The sequence below is a fragment of the Oncorhynchus mykiss genome, chromosome 18 (assembly GCF_057628025.1).
Source record: "Oncorhynchus mykiss isolate SJ-2025 chromosome 18, ASM5762802v1, whole genome shotgun sequence".
Lineage (NCBI taxonomy): Eukaryota > Metazoa > Chordata > Actinopteri > Salmoniformes > Salmonidae > Oncorhynchus > Oncorhynchus mykiss.
In genome coordinates this window covers 33,037,691-33,058,879 of record NC_143039.1, presented here as the reverse complement: position 1 = coordinate 33,058,879, position 21,189 = coordinate 33,037,691, and the positions used below count along the sequence as shown (strand labels likewise).

Sequence of the window (21,189 nt, the reverse complement as noted above, 5' to 3'; positions counted from 1 at the left end):
AACACCTCGTTTTTTTATGGACCCCAAACTCAAAATTCGCAAAAACGAATGCCTTCATGAAATACACCAGTATATGTAAATTAATCCACAAATACCTATATAATTATACATATATAGCATATATCGTTTTTTCATGAACTGGATGATGTTGGCCGTGTTGGAGAGCATCAAATCCATGTCGCATTGTAGGTAAATGGTGACTGACTGAATTATCTACAAATAATAATGAGTAGTTATTTATGGTGCTAAATTATTTGTATATCTGTCAGTCGGTCGGCTGCAATGTGCATAATATTGAAGTGGTCATTAAGGAAGTTTCCTTTATAATTATTCATAAATATGAAGAAGTTTAAGGAAAACATCAACTCAAATGGCTCCTTTTGTAATGACCACCCAGAAACAGTTTTGCATCTTTTTTGGCATTGTATGCATGTAAGAAAACTGTGGCAAGACATAAGTAGGTTTATAATTGAACACATTTATGAAGATTTTACACTATTGTGGAGAGATGTACTGTTTGGATTCTTTACATACAATAGAAATACGCGGAAACATTTTTATGTAATTAATTTCATTGTTCTTTTGGCCAAATTTCATATACACAAATGTACATTTACAAACAAAAAAACACATTTTCGTACCCTACAAAAATAAATTTAACTGTATTTTAAGACGGTTAAATGCTCTACTAACAAAAAAGCTGTTAGAATTGTAAGTATATGCATGTCCCTTAAGGTCCTTGTGTAATTGTAATGTGATATTGTACCCCCTAGCTCGATTGTCTATTGTTTGTCATCTATGTATGCTTATGTTCCCTCATGTGCTTTATGTATTGATTTGTTGTTAATAAAAAAAATACAAAAAAAAGAAACAATATTGAAGTGGTCAAAAACAGAAAAAGACGGAAATAGTCACGTCACTTTCCCGGCGTGTCACACGAGGCAGGTCTGAGTTCAAAGGTGGAACGCAGTTGCGCTCTCGCGAGCTTCGTTCTCTGTTTTCACAACATAACACATTTTTAGATTTTACTAGACGTTTTTCGAAAATATCCAAGCGCTGCATAGAATGCTGGCTACAGGAGCAGTAAGTACACGAAATCGTTGCTAGCGTTAGCTAGCTAGGTTAACAATAGTTAGTAGCTTTTGTTTTTGCTAGCACAAGGCCAATCCCTGGCCTGTATTTGGCCAGCAGTACAGTTGCTAGCTAACTGTAATGCTGAACTTGTTACAGAGCTGTTTTGAACCCCTCATGTGGCAAATTGTTTGGATAATATTCACATTTAAATGAGCCAGCTACTAGCTTAGGTAGCTAACTACTATTTGTGGGAAAGTTACCGTATCCACGAAAGGAACGTTAATTTACATATTGTTGTTGACCGTTAGCTACCGTTTCGGTAGCCAGCTAGCACTAGCTACCTAGCTAACTCATTCATTCATTAAGGTGGCAAGAAACACGTTGTTAACCCTTTTGTAAACGGAATAATTCCAACACAATGTCAGTTTAGCTCACGGTGTCCACCTCTCCTGTAAAACAGGCTGTAACCACGGCTCTGGCCCAAGTGGATAGGGAAAAGATATACCAGTGGATCAACGAGCTGTCCAGCCCAGAGACCCGCGAGAATGCCCTGCTTGAGCTCAGTAAAAAACGGGAGTCCGTGCCAGATTTGGCTCCAATGCTATGGCACTCCTGTGGAACTATAGCTGCTCTCCTGCAGGTAAGATTGTGGATATCACTCACTGGCTAGTCTCTAACTGGATGTAGTATGGTTTTCCTCTCTGTGAGTGTGGCTCTAAACTTAACGATGACCCTCTTCTTATTCTTTCACAAATAGGAAATTGTCAACATCTACCCCTCAATAAACCCCCCAACCCTCACCGCTCACCAGTCCAACAGAGTATGCAACGCATTAGCACTTCTGCAGTGTGTAGCCTCTCATCCAGAGACAAGGTGGGTCACTTGATTTTCTATCATCATGATTGAATTTTGCAGTGAAATTAACAAAAACAGTCTGTTTTCTTCTATATGATGTGAAATGTCTAACTTATTTACTGTTGTCTTTCACAGATCGGCATTTCTGGCAGCACACATTCCTCTATTCCTGTACCCCTTCTTACACACTGTCAGCAAAACACGACCATTTGAGTACCTCCGACTCACCAGCCTAGGAGTCATCGGTAAATATCCTTTATATCATTTTTGTGGTTCTATTGCTATGAGGCCTTCTCTGTATTTTCTTCTCTCTCTCTCACTCTCTGATGTTGTCATTGCCTAAGTAATGAAATGATCCAATTACTTTGACTATACAGTATGTGTCATGTATGTTTCTCTATAACTTGTTCCTGTTTGATTTGGCAGGTGCCTTGGTCAAAACAGATGAGCAGGAAGTGATCAACTTCCTGTTGACAACAGAAATCATTCCCCTGTGCCTTCGCATAATGGAGTCTGGCAGTGAGCTTTCCAAAACGGTACATATCTCTCGCTCTCTGCATCTCGCTCTCTGCATCTCGCTCTCTGCATCTCTCTCTCGCTCTCTGTACCGCTCTCTCTCTAAAGATACATGTATTTCAACCCTCATTTTTTGTTCCACAGGTAGCAACTTTTATACTACAGAAAATACTCCTTGATGACACAGGGCTGGCATACATTTGCCAAACGTATGAACGCTTCTCCCATGTGGCCATGATACTTGTAAGTACAAGGTTAACCAATATTCAAAATATTATACTTTTCTAGACATTGGTTGCCCCCTAAATTGTTTTTTATACAACTGTCTTTTTCAGGGCAAAATGGTTCTTCAGCTCTCCAAAGAGCCCTCTGCTCGTCTTTTGAAACATGTTGTCCGCTGTTACCTACGCCTGTCAGACAACTCCAGGTATTGAAATCAACTCTTCGACCCGCTGTTGCTTATCTCATTTAGTCTGTGTTCAATCCTTCAGTGTTTTGAAGCAATTTTTCAGGAATTACTAAACAAAAACATATTGGGGAAGTGATGTTGGGAACTCTGAAAACAGTGGATGTGGTCATGGTCTTATCTTGATAGATAATTGATTCTGCTGAAAGTGGCTTACTCACTATCATAACTAACATGACTTTGTTTTTCTCACCTCTGCCCCCACACCAGAGCCCGAGAGGCCCTCCGTCAGTGTCTACCAGACCAGCTTAAAGACACCACGTTTGCCCAAGTCCTGAAGGACGATACCACCACCAAACGCTGGTTGGCACAGCTGGTGAAGAACCTACAGGAAGGCCAAGTCACAGACCCCAGAGGCATCCCTTTGCCCACACAGTAGCTCCCCTTACCTTTTCAGCAGCCTTGCACAATATGGTAACTTTCCCATAATTCCCACGTTTACCTAGATTTTCCTGGGAATTTTCCAAATTAGATTTATTTAAAACCTGGGAATTTTGCCAAAGTTACTGGAATTTTGCAACCCTACGTACCATGCAGCTGCACTGAGTGACACCCACCAGCAAGGACCCAGCTTCCAGAAACAGGAAAAAGCCACCAGTTTGAATGACGAACGGACTCATAAAGTGGCACTTATTTTGTGAAGAAAGACTGTATTGAATGGAAGCTCTATACTCAGCCGTTTTCTTACAGTATCTTTCATTCAGATCAAACTGCCTGCCCGATCTCCAGAAGTGTATGAATGCGTTTTCACTTGGTCTCAAACTATTAGTTATATATATTTTTTTCTCAAGGACATTTGGAGTCTTCACTTCACTAAGTGTTCTGAAATTGAAGTAGACGGCACAATAAAATGTTACACCTTGACATAGTGATATGTGGCATACTTTCTCTTGTGTAATAATTAATTGTAATAACATATTACAAAGTAACTGCTTTCTAGTTACATGGATGTGTTATTGATATACACATCTCAAATAGGCTAGTGTATGGAAATGAACTGAAATCAAGCTGCTTCTGTATTGTGTAAATTAGAGGTTCCAAGTAAACGTGTTGGTGTGCTTCAGTGTTGACAGATTAAGGGACCCCCCCCCCCCCATTTGAGCCTTGGCCCTGTCTATCTATGTGAAACCTGAGCTGCTGCAGTGCATTATTGATGCTCTGGATCCTGAGTGGAGACTCGGTCAGAAAGATAAGTTCATGTTCTCAGTGCTCAACTGTAGAGGTAACTCCGGCCTCAACACAACCTTGTTCACTGTCAGTGGCAAAGCATGTGAACTTGGGGTGGAAGGTAGCCTCGTGGTTAGAGCGTTGGGCCAGTAACCAAAAGGTTGCTGGATCGAGTCCCCGAGCTGACATGGTAGAAATCTGTCGTTCTGCCCCTGAACAGTTCCCGGTAGGTCGTCATTGTAAATAAGAATTTGTTCTTAACTGACTTGCCTAGTTAAATAAAGTTTAAAAAAAACATTGAGTAATGTGTCTTTGTTCTTTAAAATCTCCTCTGACACACGTTTGGTTTATGCATTGTTCTAAAAACACTGACCTGATGTATGAGCATCTTTGAGGATGTACTTGGCCCCTCTGTTGTAGGCTTGAAGCTTCTTCGTGTGGGTTCACTTGGGCTCATTGCAGCAGGTTTAATTGTCTTTGTCTTGAACAAATCTCAAATCATTTCAAAGCGTTAACATGGTTAAGTTCTGTTTTAAAAGTCCTTAAACAGTGTGTATAAAAAATAAGCACAATGATGTGTGGTATACTGTAATGTTGGTAACATGGGGTTAGTCATTTATGGAAAAGTATGACCCCAGTTGTTCAGTTTGGGGCACCTACATAAACTTTCACCTCATTTATGAATGAATAGTGCCTTTTTTAATTTATCAAAAGAAGACCTGAAATGTGTACCTGAAGCTTAAAGTAATAACATCTTGGCTGTTGGCTCAGGTACTTGATCTTTGTACATCTCATTACATTTCAAACTGACTGGCCATTTAAAACTAAAGAGGACCCTTTGAATGGAGAAAAAAAAAAGAAAAAAGATGAGGTTGGATGAATGGCGGGAGGGAGGGATAGAGGGTGTGTCAGAGTTGACTCAGTAAGGATCAGCTATCCCTGCCTGCCTCTCTCTCAGCGCTCTACAGCGGCATGCAGAGTCAGAGCTGACCCAGACAGACAGGGCCAGCTCCCCTCCCTGTCTGAAGCTCCAGAACCACAACAGGCACAACACCCACCTGGACCCAGCTGAGATGCCCCTCCATCGGGTGAGTCAGTAGCTATCCTTGCTCTACCTGCTGTCCCTTCATTTTATGTCTGTAAATACATTCATTCCTCCACGTTTGCTAGCCTACTTACTGTTGTATGTACTTGACTGTAATATAAGCCTCAATTTGTAACATTTAAATGTGTTGCGGAGTTCTTGGTGAGGATGAATTCAATTATTTGTGATAAATGGTTTTGTTTTAGTTTTTCTGAACCCAGTGAAATTGTGTGGTCAGACGGTTTGACAGAGAGATTTAGAAGACGAAGAAGAAATGGAATCAGTGGAGAGGATAGTTTGGACTACAAAATTTATGTGTGTGTGTGTGTATACTGTACATTGAATTTGAAAAATGTCATCTAATTTCAACCAGCTTTGTAAACATAGAAATTAGGCTAAAACTTAAACTGAAATACACTGACTTAACCTGACTAACAGGTTGTTACATCAATCACATTTCATAATCATCAGAAGTATGTATATGTTGAAATTGGGTTGAAAATTCCACATAGAAACGCAAAAAAATATTTTGGATTGTATATTCAATTGGGTGATTGAAATTCTGTTGAATTTTAGATTTGATTAGTCATATTTTATTTCACCTTGTTTCAATGTTGTAGTAAAATGGAATGTTTGAAGAAACGTCATTGTTTCAACCTAAATGAAGAGGCATATTGAAATAACATGTGAAGACGAAGTCCAACGATTTCTGCCTGAACTGGGCCTCCTACTGGTATGTGAGGGGTAATGCAAAAGTCCACCATCCAGATGACCTACCTCTATGTACCCTGTTTAGCTTTGGAAACAGGCTGTGTTCGTTTTAGCTGAGCTTTCATCTCAACAGATTTTGACATTGATCAACTTTCATACTCATTTGTGTTGACTACCTAAATAACGTTAAATAGTTTTTAAAGTAACTCCTCTAACTTTTCTAACACGAGCTGTATGTGAAAGTCAATTCGGAGTGAGGCTGAGTTTATGTAGGCAACATTGACACCTGATTCGCCCAACAAAGGACACTGGCTGCATTTACACAGGCAGACCAATTCTGATATTTTATTCTCACTAATTGGTCTTTTTTCCAATTAGATTAGCTCTGAAAAAGAGCTGATGTGATTGGTAAAAATACCAGTTAGTGGAAACAATATCAGAATTGGGTTGCCTGTGTAAATGCAGCCCATAATTTCAACATGTAGCTAGGTATACTATCATTCATCAACGGTTGATTGGATCTTTGGAAGTAGTTACCATTAGCCCTATAAATAGGATGCCAAATTCATTATATTGATAATTCACTTTTACCTTTGGATATTGTCTTTTATATGAAGGATGGTTGATGGATTTCTAATTGAATCTACACATTATTAATATGTTGGATTAATGTCGCCATCTCAACCAAACATCTAAGTTGAAGAGTAGGACCAAATCAAACTTGATGTGAAGTTCATTTAAAGTTTGATTTGATGTAGTGCTATTCTTCAACTTAGATTTTTGGTTGAGATGGAGATGTGGATCCAACATATCAATTGCGTTCACAATTCAATATCCAATTTCTCTACAAATGAATGACTGAGATGTTAGGGCTAGGGTTATGTAGGTAGTCTACGCAAACGAGTATGGAAGCTGATCAGTGTCAATCTGCGTTGACATAATAGCTCAACTGAAACGAACACTACTTGTTTCCTAAGCTAAGTACAGCCCATAAACACAGCAAAAAAAGAAACGTCCTCTCACTGTCAACTGCGTTTATTTTCAGCAAACTTAACATGCTTAAATATTAGTATGAACATAGCAAGATTCAACAACTGAGACATAAACTTAACAAGATCCACAGACATGTGACTAACAGAAACGGAATTATGTGGCCCTGAACAAAGGGGGGCTCAAAATCAAAAGTAACAGTCAGGTGTGGCCACCAGTTGCATTAAGTACTGCAGTGCATCTCCTCCTCATGGACTGCACCAGATTTGCCCGATTTTGCTGTGAGATGTTACCCCACTCTTCCACCAAGGCACCTGCAAGTTCCCGGACATTTCTGGGGGGAATGGCCCTAGCCCTCACCCTCCGATCCAACAGGACCCAGACGTGCTCAATGGGATTGAGATCCAAGCTCTTCGCTGGCCATGGCAGAACACTGACATTCCCGTCTTGCAGGAAATCACGCACAGAACGAGCAGTCTGGCTGGTGGCATTGTCATGCTGGAGGGTCATGTTAGGATGAGCCTGCAGGAAGGGTACCACATGAGGGAGGAGGATGTCTTCCCTTTAACGCACAGCGTTGAGATTGCCTGCAATGACAACAAGCTGAGTCCAATGATGCTGTGTCACACCGCCCCAGACCATGACGGACCCTCCACCTCCAAATCGATCCCGCTCCAGAGTACAGGCCTCGGTGTATCGCTCATTCTTTGACGATAAACGCGAATCCGACCATCACCCCTGGTGAGACAAAACTGCGACTTGTCAGAGAAGAGCACTTTTTGCCTGTCCTGTCTGGTCCAGCAACGGTGGGTTTGTGCCTATAGGCGACATTGTTGCCGGTGAGGTCTGGTGAGGACCTGCCTTACAACAGGCCTACAAGTCCTCAGTCCAGCCTCTCTCAGCCTATTGCGGACAGTCTGAGCACTGATGGAGGGATTGTGCGTTCCTGTGGTAACTCGGGCAGTTGTTGTTGCCACCCTTTACCTGTCCCGCAGGTGTGATGTTTGGATGTACTGATCCTGTGCAGGTGTTGTTTCACGTGGTCTGCCACTGCGAGGACGATCAGCTGTCTCCCTGTAGCGCTGTCTTAGGCGTCTCACAATACGGACATTTCAATTTATTGCCCTGGCCACATCTGCAGTCCTCATGCCTCCTTGTAGCATCCTAAGGCACGTTCATGCAGATGAGCAGAGACCCTGGGCATCTTTCTTTTTGTGTTTTTCAGGGTCAGTAGAAAGGCCTCTTTAGTATCCTATGTTTTCATAACTGTGACCTTAATTGCCTACCATCTGTAAGCTGTTAGTGTCTTAACGCCCGTCCAACAGTTGCATGTTCGTTAATTGTATATGGTTCATTGAACAAGCATGGGAAACAGTGGGAAACTTACAAACTTACAATGAAGATCTGTGAAGTTATTTGGATTTTTACGAATTATCTTTGAAAGACAGGGTCCTGAAAAAGGGATATTTCTTTTTTTGCTGAGTTTATATGTAGCCATCTGGATTGTTGACTTGTTCTCACTGGAGTGTGTTTCTCCCTCATATACCAGTAGGAGTCACTGTTTAGGAAGGAATCGTTGGACTGTGCCTTCACATTTTATTTCGACATACCTCGTCATTTAGGTTGATGGCATGATGCTGAAAAGATTGAGGTTGATTCAAAAATAAAATTTTACTATCAACATTGAAACAAGGTCAAGTAAAATACCGTCTATCAAATATGAAATTCAACGTAATTTCAACCACCCCAATATATATTGAATGAAAATGATTTTGTAATGTTTCTACGTTTTCCACGTTGATTCCACATCACAATATGTTGACAAATGACATTCCAACAACGTTGATTGAACCAGTGTATGCCCGGTGGGCCGTGTGTATGAATCTCTGGGTCTGTGTGAGACTGAGATGGATGTCCCGTTCACTTAGACTGATCCCAGATCTGTACGAGTTGACAAGACGGCACAAACAGATCTGGGACCAGGCTACTGTTGACTGATATTGAGCGGTTGCCATAATGTATGTCAGGACAGGACAGTAATCTGGGCCTTGACTCCTACTCGACTTCAGCCCCTGACTCCTACTTTCCCTAATGTGTCTGATCAGGTATCCAGGGCGATGACAACCTCCAGTCCATGATCGTTGGCACGGTGATGAGGAAGATTAAGTCTCGCACCTGGAAGAAGCAGCGCTACTTCAAGCTGCAGGAGGACTGCATACCCATCTGGTACAAGTCCAAGAAGGCCGGGAACACCCACTCCACATGTGAGTAGTGACATTTACAGTACATGCTTAGACCATGTTTAGACAACGTTTAGACAACATCACCTATTGACAGACACACATTTTCTTACATTTGATACATATTATATCATTGTCCACATCAAGATTATGTTCGGCAGCAGGCTATATACTGACTGTACAAGACATTAGGAACACCTTCCTTATGTTGAGTTGCACCCCCTTTTGCCCTCAGAACAGCCTCAATTCGTCGGAGCATGGACTCTAGAAGGCGTCAAAATCGTTCCACAGTGATGCTGCACTATGTTGACTCCAGTGCTTCCCACAGTTGTGTCACGTTGGCTGGATGTCCTTTGGTTCGTGGACCATTCTAGATACACACTGGAAGCTGTTGAGTGTGAAAAACCCAGCAATGTTGCAATTCTTGACACACTCAAACCAGTTCATTCACCCTCTGAATGGCACACACACAATCCATGTCTCAATTGTCTCAAGGCTTAAAAATCCTTCTTTAACCTGTCTCGACCCTTCATCTCTACTGATTGAAGTGGATTTAACAAGTGATACCTGGTCAGTGACACCTGGATTCACCTGGTCAGTCTATGTCATGGAAAAAGCATGTGTTCCTAATGTTTTGTACACTGCTTTGAGTAATTTTGTCGTTGCAGTGCTCTAGTTTTATCATCACTGAAGTGAGTGATAATATTGGGCTATAGGGTTCACCGTGTACCTAAAGACTTGACTTATTCCCTTTAGCCTAAAGAGATACCTAAGTAGATAGTATTCCGCTTCTCTTCTCCCTTTCAACAGTCTCTGTGAGTGACGTGGAGACGGTGCGTGAGGGCCACCAGTCAGAGGTTCTGCTAAGCATCGCAGAGGAGTTTCCCTCTGGCCGCTGCTTCACCCTGGTGTTCCGTGGTTGCCATGGCAACCTGGACCTGGTGGCAGGCTCAGCGGATGAGGCCCAGTCCTGGATCAAAGGCATGAGGAAGCTGATCGAGAACATGGGCGAGAGTGAGAAGCTTGACCAGTATCCTTTCTGACAAGCTAAATCAATCAATCAAATGTATTTACAAAGCCCTGATGAATTTGTTCTGTTCCACAAGATGCTGACGTTCTCAGGGTGTTCCAGGACTACTCTGGCGACTTACAGAAGCTGTCTCTGCGGGACCTGGAGGAGTTCCTGAGAGATGAACAACTGGAGGAGGTGGACGGGGTTCAGCAGCTGGCCATGGAGCTCATCGAGCGCTACGAACCCTCCGACACAGGTAGTACTGACCTCTGACCCTGGCATGATTTGTGGCTATAGCTGAACAATCACACCCTACGAATTATCAGGTCAATAACCATATCATCAGGTCAACATCATGGTCAAGCAGTTCTTGTTATTTCAACCAAGAACAAATATATTTTAATGAATATCATGATGGATGTAATGAAAAATAAAAATATATGGTTTGAACTGATTGCAATTTTTGTTTTTTTATTTTTGTGTTCCATAGCCAAGATGCTGAAGGCTACAGTATGTCTATCGACAGTTTCCTGATGTACCTGGCATCGGCTGAGGGCTCCATCTTCCACCCCAGACAACAGAGCTTGTGCCAGGACATGATCCAGCCCCTCATCCACTACTTCATCTCCTCTTCACACAACACATACCTGATGGAGGACCAGCTTCGAGGACACAGCAGTGTCGAGGGATACATACGGTATGTACTCTACACCAGTGGTGGCTGATGGGAAGGCTTAGTAGGCCGTTCTTGAGAGACGATCTTGATCTCTGTCTTGAGGTGAATTACGGCACAACTTTTGGAAGACAGAATCTGAGGGATTGATCGTTGTCCATTCAAATGAATATACTCTAGGACAAAGTCCAAAAATGCTAACTTGTTTCTTCCTCGTTAGGGCTTTGAAGCGAGGCTGTCGGTGTGTAGAAGTAGACTGTTGGGATGGTCCCAATGGAGAGCCTATTGTCTACCACGGACACACTTTCACCTCCAAGATCCTCTTCAAAGATGTTGTGAACGCACTGAGAAACTATGCCTTCAAGGTATTTATTTAAACCGAAGAAATTGTAATGACAAGATTAAACCTCTTTGCATGGTATGCCTCACAGGTATTCTCTGCACTATCATGACATAATGTTTACATATCAGTACAGAATACAGGGGTGTTTTTTTTTTTTTTAGCATTTTCATGGTGCATTTACCAGTGCAGTACTTTACACACAGGAATCCAAGAACTTGCAGTATCAATACACTCCTCACTCAACACCTCATTATATGTGTATGAGTCAGGAGGGGGATCATTCCGTCATGATATCCCAAAGCCACGGCCCTTTCAGAAAGCAGAGCTCTCACACAGTAAACCAGCACATGACCGGCCTGTCAAAGACTTATCCTGTTCTGTGCCAAAACGGTCCTCCGTGCCGCCTGGTTCATGTTGTGGGTCAGGGTTTCAGGGCCCTGGTCAAATGTAGTGCACTGCTGTACTGCAGCGCCAGCTGTGCCATCAGAGTCCCTGGGTTCGCGCCCAGGCTCTGTCGTAACCGGCCGCGACCGGGAGGTCCGTGGGGCGACGCACAATTGGCCTAGCGTCGTCCGGGTTAGGGAGGGATTGGTCGGTAGGGATCTCCTTGTCTCATCGCGCACCAGCGACTCCTGTGGCGGGCCGGGCGCAGTGCGCGCTAGCCAAGGTTGCCAGGTGCACGGTGTAGCCTCCGACACATTGGTGCGGCTGCCTTCCGGGTTGGGGTTGGATGCGTGCTGTGTTAAGAAGCAGTACGGCTGGTTGGGTTGTGTATCGGAGGACGCATGACATTCAGCCTTCGTCTCTCCCGAGCCCGTATGGGAGTTGTAGCAATGAGACAAGATAGTAGCTACTACAACAATTGGATACCACGAAATTGGGGAGAAAAAGGGGTAAAATACATTAAAAAAAATGTAAAAAGTAGTGCACTGCATAGGGAATAAGGTGCCATTTGGGATGCACTACTCATACAGGACAGCCCAGAATGTAGTGGATGGACTACATAGAGGGTGCCGTTTGGGACACACTCTCTGTCTGTCTGCAACTGGATGGTGGTCTGGGCTGCTCCATGCGACCCCTGTCCTGTCTGCCTGAGTGGAGAAGCTGCTGGTAGCAGGTACAGCCTTTCTCCTCACACTGAGAATGCTGCAGTCCAGTGTTGAATTATTCACTCCCCCCTTCCTCCCAGGTATCAGAATACCCGGTCATCCTGTCCACCGAGAACCACTGCGGTGTTGTACAGCAGTGAGTCAGGACCGAGTTTGGGAACCCTGCTGTAGAGTGAGTAGAGACTGTCTTGCTATCTACCTTTCTGTCAGTACTGCCCGGGCCATATGATCTGTGCTGTAAGGTGCAACACTGGCACCGTGAACTATTAAAAAGCCACAGTGTTGTTCCCTCAGCACCGAATAGAATACGATTGATTGTTCTCTCAGCCTGGTCTTTCGACATTGTATTGGGCGTGACCTGCAGGTCCATGTAGGACAATGAATGCAAAGACATTATATGCCCTGTATCTCAATGTAAAGACTATGATCTGTCTGTGCATGATGTATATTTGTTCTGCCTCAGTGATTGTAGAATACTGTGCCCACAATCACTAAGTGTGCAGGTGACTCTAAATATCTATTATGTTCCATTATCAACAAGCAATAGAGAGATGGGTTGAGAGAGAGGTGCAGTCGAGAGGCTTTCTGAAGCATGCCCTGGTACAGAAGCATGATATCTATTCCCTGGTGATGAAAATATCCATTGTTCTGACTAACAGGAGCTGAAGGGGAAGATTCTTCTCAAGGGGAAGCGTTGAGGACGACGCGGCTGACATCGATGAGGACAGCCTCCATAGCAACAGCCTCCGACGCATGGCCAAAGTAGGCTACTGGTGTGTCTGTGTGGGTGTGTGTGTGTGTGTGGGGGGGGAGAGAACCTCCGCAGTGGCAGCCAAGGTGGGCTTTTTTTCATTAATTAGTCTATTTTCTCTTGAACCATGTGGTCTATCTACTAGAAACTCAAGGACAATATGGACACAGGCAAAACAAAAAACAATTTATACTATATATGAATATATATACTTTTAAGTTATTCAAGTATAAATTACCAAAGTTACGATAGATTGGCATAGATGTTCTGTTAATTACCAAAATTACTGAGGATTCCGGTAACTTTGGTAAACTACCGGTAGCTTTGCAATCCTAGTCCTGTCACTAAACTCTGGGCCTGCCATGATGTAGTTGTATATATTTCAGTCACTCCTTCTCAACTCCATCTCCCGCTCTCATATCCACTTAGCAGAAGACGTCAGTCACTCACTTCTCCATTGTCCCTCAATTCCATCAGGGCAAAAGTGTATCATCTTAGTCCGAATCTGCTGATGTGTTGACTTAACCAAGTTATAACACTGTTATAGGACTGATATTGTCCAAGAGTTGCATTCAACTCTGACATCGCTCATGAAAGATATAGGGCTAAAGCCAGCGACTAGACCAAGTGAGCCTCCTAATGGTGCCATGCGAACACCAGAGATAGCCATAGACAGAGAGAGGACGAAGGAGCCGACGGCACCAACACTCTTTCAAGACTGTACTACTGTCTTGAGAGAGAAGACTGACTGACTGACTGACTGACTGACTGACTGACTGACTGGCTGACTGGCTGACTGACTGGCTGACTGACTGACTGTTTGTTTGTTTGTTTGTTTGTTTGTTTGTTGGGTGGAAGGTTGCGGGTAGAGGTAGAGAGCCCTCTAAAATGAGACACTTAAATTGAAGTCAGGGATCACCTATGTAGCTAAACACTGAAGCACCTCTGACTTTATTCTTGGTTCTTTCACGATATCGGTCAATAACAAGTAGTGGCCATTAACAGATTAGATGGGTGTCCATGGGTCTAAGACATCATTTAACATTGGCAACCTCTATGTTTAATGAACGGCATAAATTAGAATGCCATACTAGGGATGACATGGTTTGATCAATATGGCAATCAGGGGTAAAGCCAGTAGTTTACAGGAGCAGTGAGCTCTGGGAGGACCTTGACTCTGATGATGGCTGTCCTGTCCTAAACACAGACTGTAGCTCAGAGTCTCTGTTTGTGTTCGGCCCCGGATCTGCTTTCATACAGAGGCAGCCCAGGTGTGCACTAGGACTGGGACGCCTGGTTGCATTGCTAATTAGTCTGGCCGTGTGCCCGCCTGCATACCTCAACCTTACGGTCATCGAAGCCTGATTGGCACTGGCAGACCTACTGTGGTTGGCTTCATAGTGAAGTATCACTTACTCCATATTGGGGTTGCCTTGGTCCACTTGCAGCTTTCACCCATGGCTAGCTACACTCCACTCCTTCTCTCGAACTTTACGAGTGCCACGTTGCTCTTATCGCACAGCCTTGTCTATTGTCAAAACTAGGGTTTTACTGTATATATCCAATCCTCCTAGTGCAGCTGCCCCAAGCCATTGCTCAATTTATATGTAGTTGAATTGAAGGTAGCTTAGTAAGGTCAACACTCCAATTTCCCCGCTGTGGATCAAACAAGCTTATTCAATTCAACTCTCCTTCTTTTCTTCAGAAAAATGAAGCAGCGTCTGTCAAGGGAGCTGTCGGACTGCGTGGTTTACTGCAAGAGTGTCCACTTCAGCAGCTTCAAGCACTCCCGCATTCACTCCAAGTTCTACGAGATATACTCCTTCACAGAGTCCAAAGCCCGCAAACACTTGAGAGAGGCAAGTGGGGCTTGAATCCCTACAGTAACTCATGACATCATCAGTCAGGGTCAACCAGTCACTAACTCACTCAGGACAGTTTGTGTCGTTCTGTTTGGACCTCAAAACAGAAGCCAAAAGTCGTTGATTTACTAAAAGGAAATGTTGTCTGATTTGTGGGATTTAGTCAGTTATTCATTCAGTGGCAAGGACCGAAACAGAGGCAGAACGACTAGAAGACACAGTGCTTTGTCTGTGTACTGTTCAATTGCATGGTTCCTCAAGCTCATCTCATGTATGATTAACTGCCTGTTTCTCCCAGGGGAAGAGTTTGTGCATCACAATGCCAGGCAGCTGACCAGGGTTTATCCCAGTGGCCTCAGAACAGACTCCTCCAACTTCAACCCACAGGTGATGTGGAACACAGGGACTCAAATAGGTAGGTGAGGGCCATTTTAGATTGTTCTAAGGCACGACACAATGATTAAACAAAATATAAATGTCCAATTTCCCAACATGACTTTTTGAAGCTAGTTAAGTTAAGCTCATATTTCTGTTCATTTGGATCAGTTGGTTAATGTCTCTGTTTTCCTTGCTACCTCAGTTGCGTTGAATTTCCAGACGGCAGGGGTTGAGATGGACCTCAACGATGGACTGTTCAGTCAAAATGGCCGCTGTGGCTATGTCCTCAAACCTGACGTCATGAGGATGTCAGAGAGGAGGTTCGATCCTGAGGTTCCACAGAATCGGGAAGGCTACCAACCCCGCAGTCTCTGCTTTCAGGTACAAATAACAAACTGAGACCTACCTAAGACACAACCTGAGCTACAACAGAAAAATGACAGCAACCAAGTGGAATGCTAACCTACCCATCTGACCTCAAGCTCTCTCATTGTGTGTGTGTGTATATATTTGTGTGTGTTTTCAAGGTGATCAGTGCACAGCAGCTTCCCAAAGTGAATATCAAGGAGAGCTCCGTTGTGGACCCGTTTGTGAGAGTGGAGATCCATGGACTTCCTCTAGACCAGGCCAAGCAGGAGACCAGATACATAGACAACAATGGTAATATATAGACCCATTAAATCCCAACCACATAAATGATTATAATGTAACTTTTCACAGAAATGCTGATACAAAAAGCAGTATATTACAGTATTATATTCTATTATTTTATATATTAATGAATTGTGTTTGCTCAGGGTTCAATCCAGTGTGGTATGACACTTTGCGGTTCACCATCCATGTGCCTGAACTGGCCCTGGCACGCTTTGTGGTGGAGGACTACGACAAGGCGTCAAGGAATGATTTTATCAGACAGTATACCTTGCCTTTCTCATGTATTCAGCAAGGTAAGACTCATCCATGTATTTAAGCATTTTGTACAAACTCAATATATAACCTCCTAATATGACAGTCACACACTACCGTTCAAAAGTTTGGGGTCACTGAGAAATGTCCTTGTTTTTGAAAGAAAAATATTATTTTTTCTGTCCATTAAAATATAATCAAATTAATCAGAAATACAGTGTAGACATTGTTAATGTTGTAAATGACTATTGTAGCTGGAAATTGCAGATTTTTTAATGGAATATCTACATAGGGTTACAGAGGCCCATTATCAGCAACCAACACTACTGTGTTCCAATGGCACGGTGTGTTAATTAATCCAAGTTTATCATTTTAAAAGGCTAATTGATCATTCGAAAACCCTTTTGCAATCATGTTAGCACAGGTGAAAACAGTTGTCCTGATTAAAGAAGCAATAAAACTGGCGTTTTGCGGGTACTATTTAGAAGGCCAGCATCTCGGAGTCGCCTCTTCACTGTTGACGTTGAGACTGGCGTTTTGCGGGTACTATTTAATGAAGCTGTCAGTTGAGGACATGTGAGGCGTCTGTTTCTCAAACTAGACACTCTAATGTACTTGTTCTCTTGCTCAGTTGTGCACCGGGGCCTCCCACTCCTATTTCTATTCTGTTTTTTTGTTGCTTTTCTTTCAAAAACAAGGCCATTTCTTAGTGACCCCAAACTTTTGAACGGTAGTGTACATAATAGCATGTAATACAATGGGATCAATTACCTACTACAGCTGTTTTACTCCCTTTTCCAGGATACCGTCACATCCACCTCCTGTCTAAGGACGGAACCAGTATTCCCCCCGCCTCCTTATTTGTACATGTTAGAATCACTAACCTTGTATGAGCTGAATGTTAGAGATTCCAGTCGCTGCTTACCTTTCTGGCATTTACAAAACTTGTAGATAGAAAACACTGAAGGTGAAAGACGCTGAAGGCGAAAGACGTGACTAAAAGAGAACAAGCCATCGTTCCGAGTTTTACCAGAAAGTTTTGACAGTCAAGAGCTAGTTTCACAAACTATGTAATGAATACTTCCTGTAGCTACTTCCTAGAAAGTATGTAATGTTGTGCATATACTAAGCCAAATGTTTTTTGTAGGTATTAATGTACTTTTAGAAAGTATGATTGGTGTGGTTTTCACTTGTGATCTACAATTCTATATTTATAGTGTCTATTCCCAATCAGATGTATTACTGAAGAACTGGCTCTGGGATGATTCAGTTTTTCCAACTCTATGTCATCAAATGCTAGTCAACTGTATTTGAGATCATTTTTTGTTTTTCTGCAATGATATGTAGCGAAGAAGTGTGCCTCCACTTGTCAAGAGTGATGACACATTTCAACATAATTTCAGTCAATCTTCTTATCCACACCACATTATTTTCTATGAACCAAGCTCCTCAAGAATGTAACATTGATGAGGCTGTTTGGTTAGAGTTGCCTAGGCTTACTGCAGGACACATTTCCTCCCTCTTTTTCCCATTGGCAAGTTTTGGTTTAAAATGGGTTATGATGCCAATTAAAACAAATATACTCCATTCATCATCTCTCTCGCTCTCTCTCTCTAATGCATATTATCATTTCCATGAACAATATTTGGAACAACCCGTTTAGTATAAATAGCAATTATAGCGAAACTCAAAAATGCCTCAACTCGTATCATCTGTTTTGGATAATTTTATAGATTTAAATATTTGCTGCTGGGTTAACAGTTGTATATTTTTGTACACACACTGTGTGTGTTTGTGATTTATAGCAGGGGTCTCCAACCCTGTTCCTGGAGAGCTACCATACTGTAGATTTTCTCTCCATTCCCAGTTGTAACTAACAACCAGCTTTATCAATCAGCTAATTATTAGAATCGGGTGTGCTAGATTAGGGTTGGAGTGAAAACCTACAGGACAGTAGCTCTCCAGGAAAAGGGTTGGAGAGCCTTGATATATAGCCAATTGTATTGTGTTATAGCATATCTATTAAATATTTTTTTGTACTATTGTCCAGTTCAGACTTCATAGACCTGTATTATGTGTATATGTATTTAGCTATGTATGCATGTTAGTTATTTGCCATGTTATTTGCCATATCCATTTGCAAATAAATATGATTTTCATTTATCTAAGGAGTTCAGAGGCTGGTGAGATTAGATCATGGATCTATATACAAAGATAAAGTACATATGACATTTTATCTTAATAATTTAGATATACGGTCTTGATTTACTTCACCCATTTTGTTTTCTTGTAGGCCTATTTTTGGGGGGTCACTCCATCAGTCACTGCGGGACTTTGTGAGGATAAGGCGGAACTATAGTTTACACAAAATTGTTTCCCCCGGTCACATATCAGAGGGACGCACATTTTGTTGTTGTCAAAAGATTTTCCACGTTGTTAGCTAGCTCGAGCATGAGTGTGGTTTCGGAGACAGATTGTATCTTTATTTAACTCAGTAACTAAAAGGCAGTATGGTTGGAAAGATAAAGCGGGTCCGTGAAAAGCTTCATCAGGCTGCGGTTAAACTTGACAGTCCCCCGTCCGGTGGCGCAAGATCCACAGATTTAGAAAAGGCACCTATTCCTGTGATCACAAGTGGTTCATTCATCTTCGATGTAAACAAGACAAACAATGCACAGCTGCACATAAAGAAGGATGAAAACGCGAAGGTATTTTATCAACACATAATTTAACGTTCGCTTGCCAACTCCCGTCTCTTTTAGATGGTTTAGCTAACGTTATAGCTAAAGCTGTTAGAACAGTTAACGTTAGCTAGCTAACAGTCAGCTATTTCACTAGCTAGCTAACGTTAGTTGTCAGCTAGTTAGGATCATAATGTATACATCTAGCTGGCTATAGAGAAATTAGTATGAAGCGTGTATTTTTTTGCATTATATTTATGTTGGGTGTCAATGTGGATGTTCTCTTCGAACAGAAACCACTGAGTTCCTTTCCAAGTGGAATCTTTGCTGGCACACAAATCAGCCCTGAAGCCCTCGTGCAAACTCTGAAGTGTGAAGAACCATCCAATGACATTGATACACCTGCACAGAAAGGTAAATACACTTTGATTGTCAACCAAATATTTACCTCGTTAATCCGTGGAAATCTGCACGAGAGTACTTGTCTGTGTGTCTCAATAACGAATCATATTCTACCTTCAAGTACATGCATTTCATTTTCGTGACGTTTTAGCTCCCCAAAACGCCCCGGAGACATTGTTTATTTCCAGCAAAATCAACCAGGCACATAGTATTTTTCTGTACACATTATGTCATTCTCTCCTACCACAAGAGGGCAGAAAATACAAAGGGATCACTCGACAGAAAGTGACTTGTGATGTGAGGATGGCAACAGCTCAAGTCTATGCAGTATATTGCTTACCATTGGTATAAAAGGTGTAATGAAGAAAAGTAAGTATGATGGTAACCTATAGATAAGAAACTAACCATCCAAATGATTGCTTATATGGAGGCTTATTACAACCCTATTTCGTTTATTCAATCTTATTCAATCTGGCATGTTTTTAACAGTGTATATTTTTCCGTTGATGTTTCCATGCTACATGCACCTGCCAACCTCTCCCCTCTTGAATCCTAGGCTCTTTCGAGTAAGTTTAAGCCCAATGTTAGTCAGTCAGAGTGGCTACTCCAGCTGCAGTGGCAGAGCTGCAGCAAGAAGCCCATCTTCCTTATTCGACAACAGAGAACCGGTTCTATTTATAGTCTCTCTGCAGCATAAATAGTTCATGCATGAAATCAAGGTTCAGTTCAGCCGCCAAGCTCCCCTGAATCAGTGTTTCTCCCTGACTAGATGAGTCGTGGCACCGCTGACGCACAGAGGAGGCTGGTGCTGCAGGGTGTAGTTCTCTTGGTAGGGTACCTCGCTGCGGCCCCATGGGAAAGCATCAGGTGGTCCTGTCCCTTGTGAATTACAGTGTAACAGTGATGATGTCGATACACGGTGTGTAGTAGTCTGTCCTGACTCTTTGTCAGAAAGACTGTTGGAGAGATGTATTGAGTGTCACTTTTACGGTTTGGATTTCTCATCAAGGTTGTTCCAATGTCTTGTTGTCTCTTGCTTGTTTAGGCTTTTGTCTGTAGTGCATGGTGGGAGAGGTGTTCAGGGGTGCCCGGTCCCTGGCTCGCTCACTCAACCTCTGCAGATGGTGCCTGGCTGTTCCCTGTAGCTAGTGAGCAAGTATTTAAATAGCTTCAGTTTCTGCATCCTGCTGTTTCTTTCCTCTTCTTTCTCTCGTCCTCGCTTGCAGACGCACACACACTGCTAATGAGTACTCACTCTTCAGCCTTTTCTTGCATTGAAGCTAAAAGCGTGTTTAATACGTTGGATGTGTGTGATCTATTAACGACGGGTATATTTAGCTGTGTCTATTGATTAGGCTAACTAATTAAAGCAAGTGCTTTCCTGGCTGCTGACAAATTTATGAAATAAAAAAAAGGACAGGGCAATGAGATGCAGTATTCCATCTGTTGCCATGGTGAAATGCTTGTCAGTGTGCTCTTGTTTTCCCAAAACAGTGTCTGTAGACAATTATATTGACCTCTTTGTGAAATGGTTGGTAGGTTCTGGAGAGCAAAATCTAATTTGACAGTACGTTAGTGGGAAAATAAAATTGAAGCGATATAAGTAAGGGTTTAATAAGAAGGCTGTTTTTAAATCCTGTCCATGGAAATGGTATGAATTGGATTTTTACCATCTCATCTAAGCAGACAGACATTGAGAACTGTAGGCTCTTCTAGCTGTGAAAGCTGCTGTGATTAAAGCACTGCCTCCTTCTACACATTAACAATAGAGAGCAATTATTTTAGCCTACAGCTTATCATTTCAGCTAAATGCTGACAATTTGTCGTGTTAATTGGGGTATTTCACCTGAATTATCCCAAATTCACTTTCACTGAATCTACTACATTAATATTGCATTTTTTTTGGTTCGTCTTCGCGAGCACCCCGTCCATGGCGCTGTCTTGTCTCTGCCCACAGGGATTAAAGCCC

The 21,189-nt window shown here is 42.5% G+C and overlaps 2 protein-coding genes and 1 pseudogene across 3 annotated transcripts in view; all 3 read left to right on the top strand.

Annotated features, from left to right (window-relative positions):
• Window positions 1-949: 949 nt before the first annotated feature.
• Window positions 950-3,775, top strand: LOC110495907 (CCR4-NOT transcription complex subunit 9). Its single transcript, XM_021571427.3, has 8 exons — window positions 950-1,083; window positions 1,535-1,714; window positions 1,832-1,947; window positions 2,065-2,174; window positions 2,356-2,465; window positions 2,590-2,688; window positions 2,781-2,872; window positions 3,122-3,775. The coding sequence occupies exons 1-8, from the start codon at window positions 1,066-1,068 to the stop codon at window positions 3,288-3,290; spliced, it is 894 nt and encodes a 297-aa protein (XP_021427102.1). The 5' UTR covers window positions 950-1,065; the 3' UTR covers window positions 3,291-3,775.
• A 905-nt stretch (window positions 3,776-4,680) lies between these two features.
• Window positions 4,681-17,724, top strand: LOC110497105 (1-phosphatidylinositol 4,5-bisphosphate phosphodiesterase delta-4-like; annotated as a pseudogene). Its single transcript, XR_016488177.1, has 13 exons — window positions 4,681-4,685; window positions 5,037-5,170; window positions 8,969-9,127; window positions 9,914-10,371; window positions 10,611-10,812; window positions 11,009-11,153; window positions 14,252-14,262; window positions 14,697-14,850; window positions 14,989-15,268; window positions 15,434-15,612; window positions 15,759-15,891; window positions 16,029-16,178; window positions 16,939-17,724. The product of XR_016488177.1 is annotated as a 1-phosphatidylinositol 4,5-bisphosphate phosphodiesterase delta-4-like (transcript).
• Window positions 17,725-18,506: 782 nt separating this feature from the next.
• The window catches only part of LOC110495906 (ribosome biogenesis protein SLX9 homolog), a 28,710-nt gene continuing 26,027 nt past the window's right edge, over window positions 18,507-21,189 (top strand). Inside the window, exons 1-2 of the mRNA XM_021571423.3 lie at window positions 18,507-18,845; window positions 19,112-19,232. Coding sequence (XP_021427098.1) covers window positions 18,648-18,845; window positions 19,112-19,232 — 319 coding nt within the window. The 5' untranslated portion in view covers window positions 18,507-18,647. The remainder of the gene's footprint in view (window positions 18,846-19,111; window positions 19,233-21,189) is intronic.

Coding starts and splice junctions, on each gene's coding strand:
- LOC110495907 (XM_021571427.3), top strand. Junction 2,466..2,589: donor GCAGTGAGCTTTCCAAAACG/GTACATATCTCT, acceptor TTTGTTCCACAG/GTAGCAACTTTTATACTACA. Junction 2,873..3,121: donor CGCCTGTCAGACAACTCCAG/GTATTGAAATCA, acceptor CCCCCACACCAG/AGCCCGAGAGGCCCTCCGTC.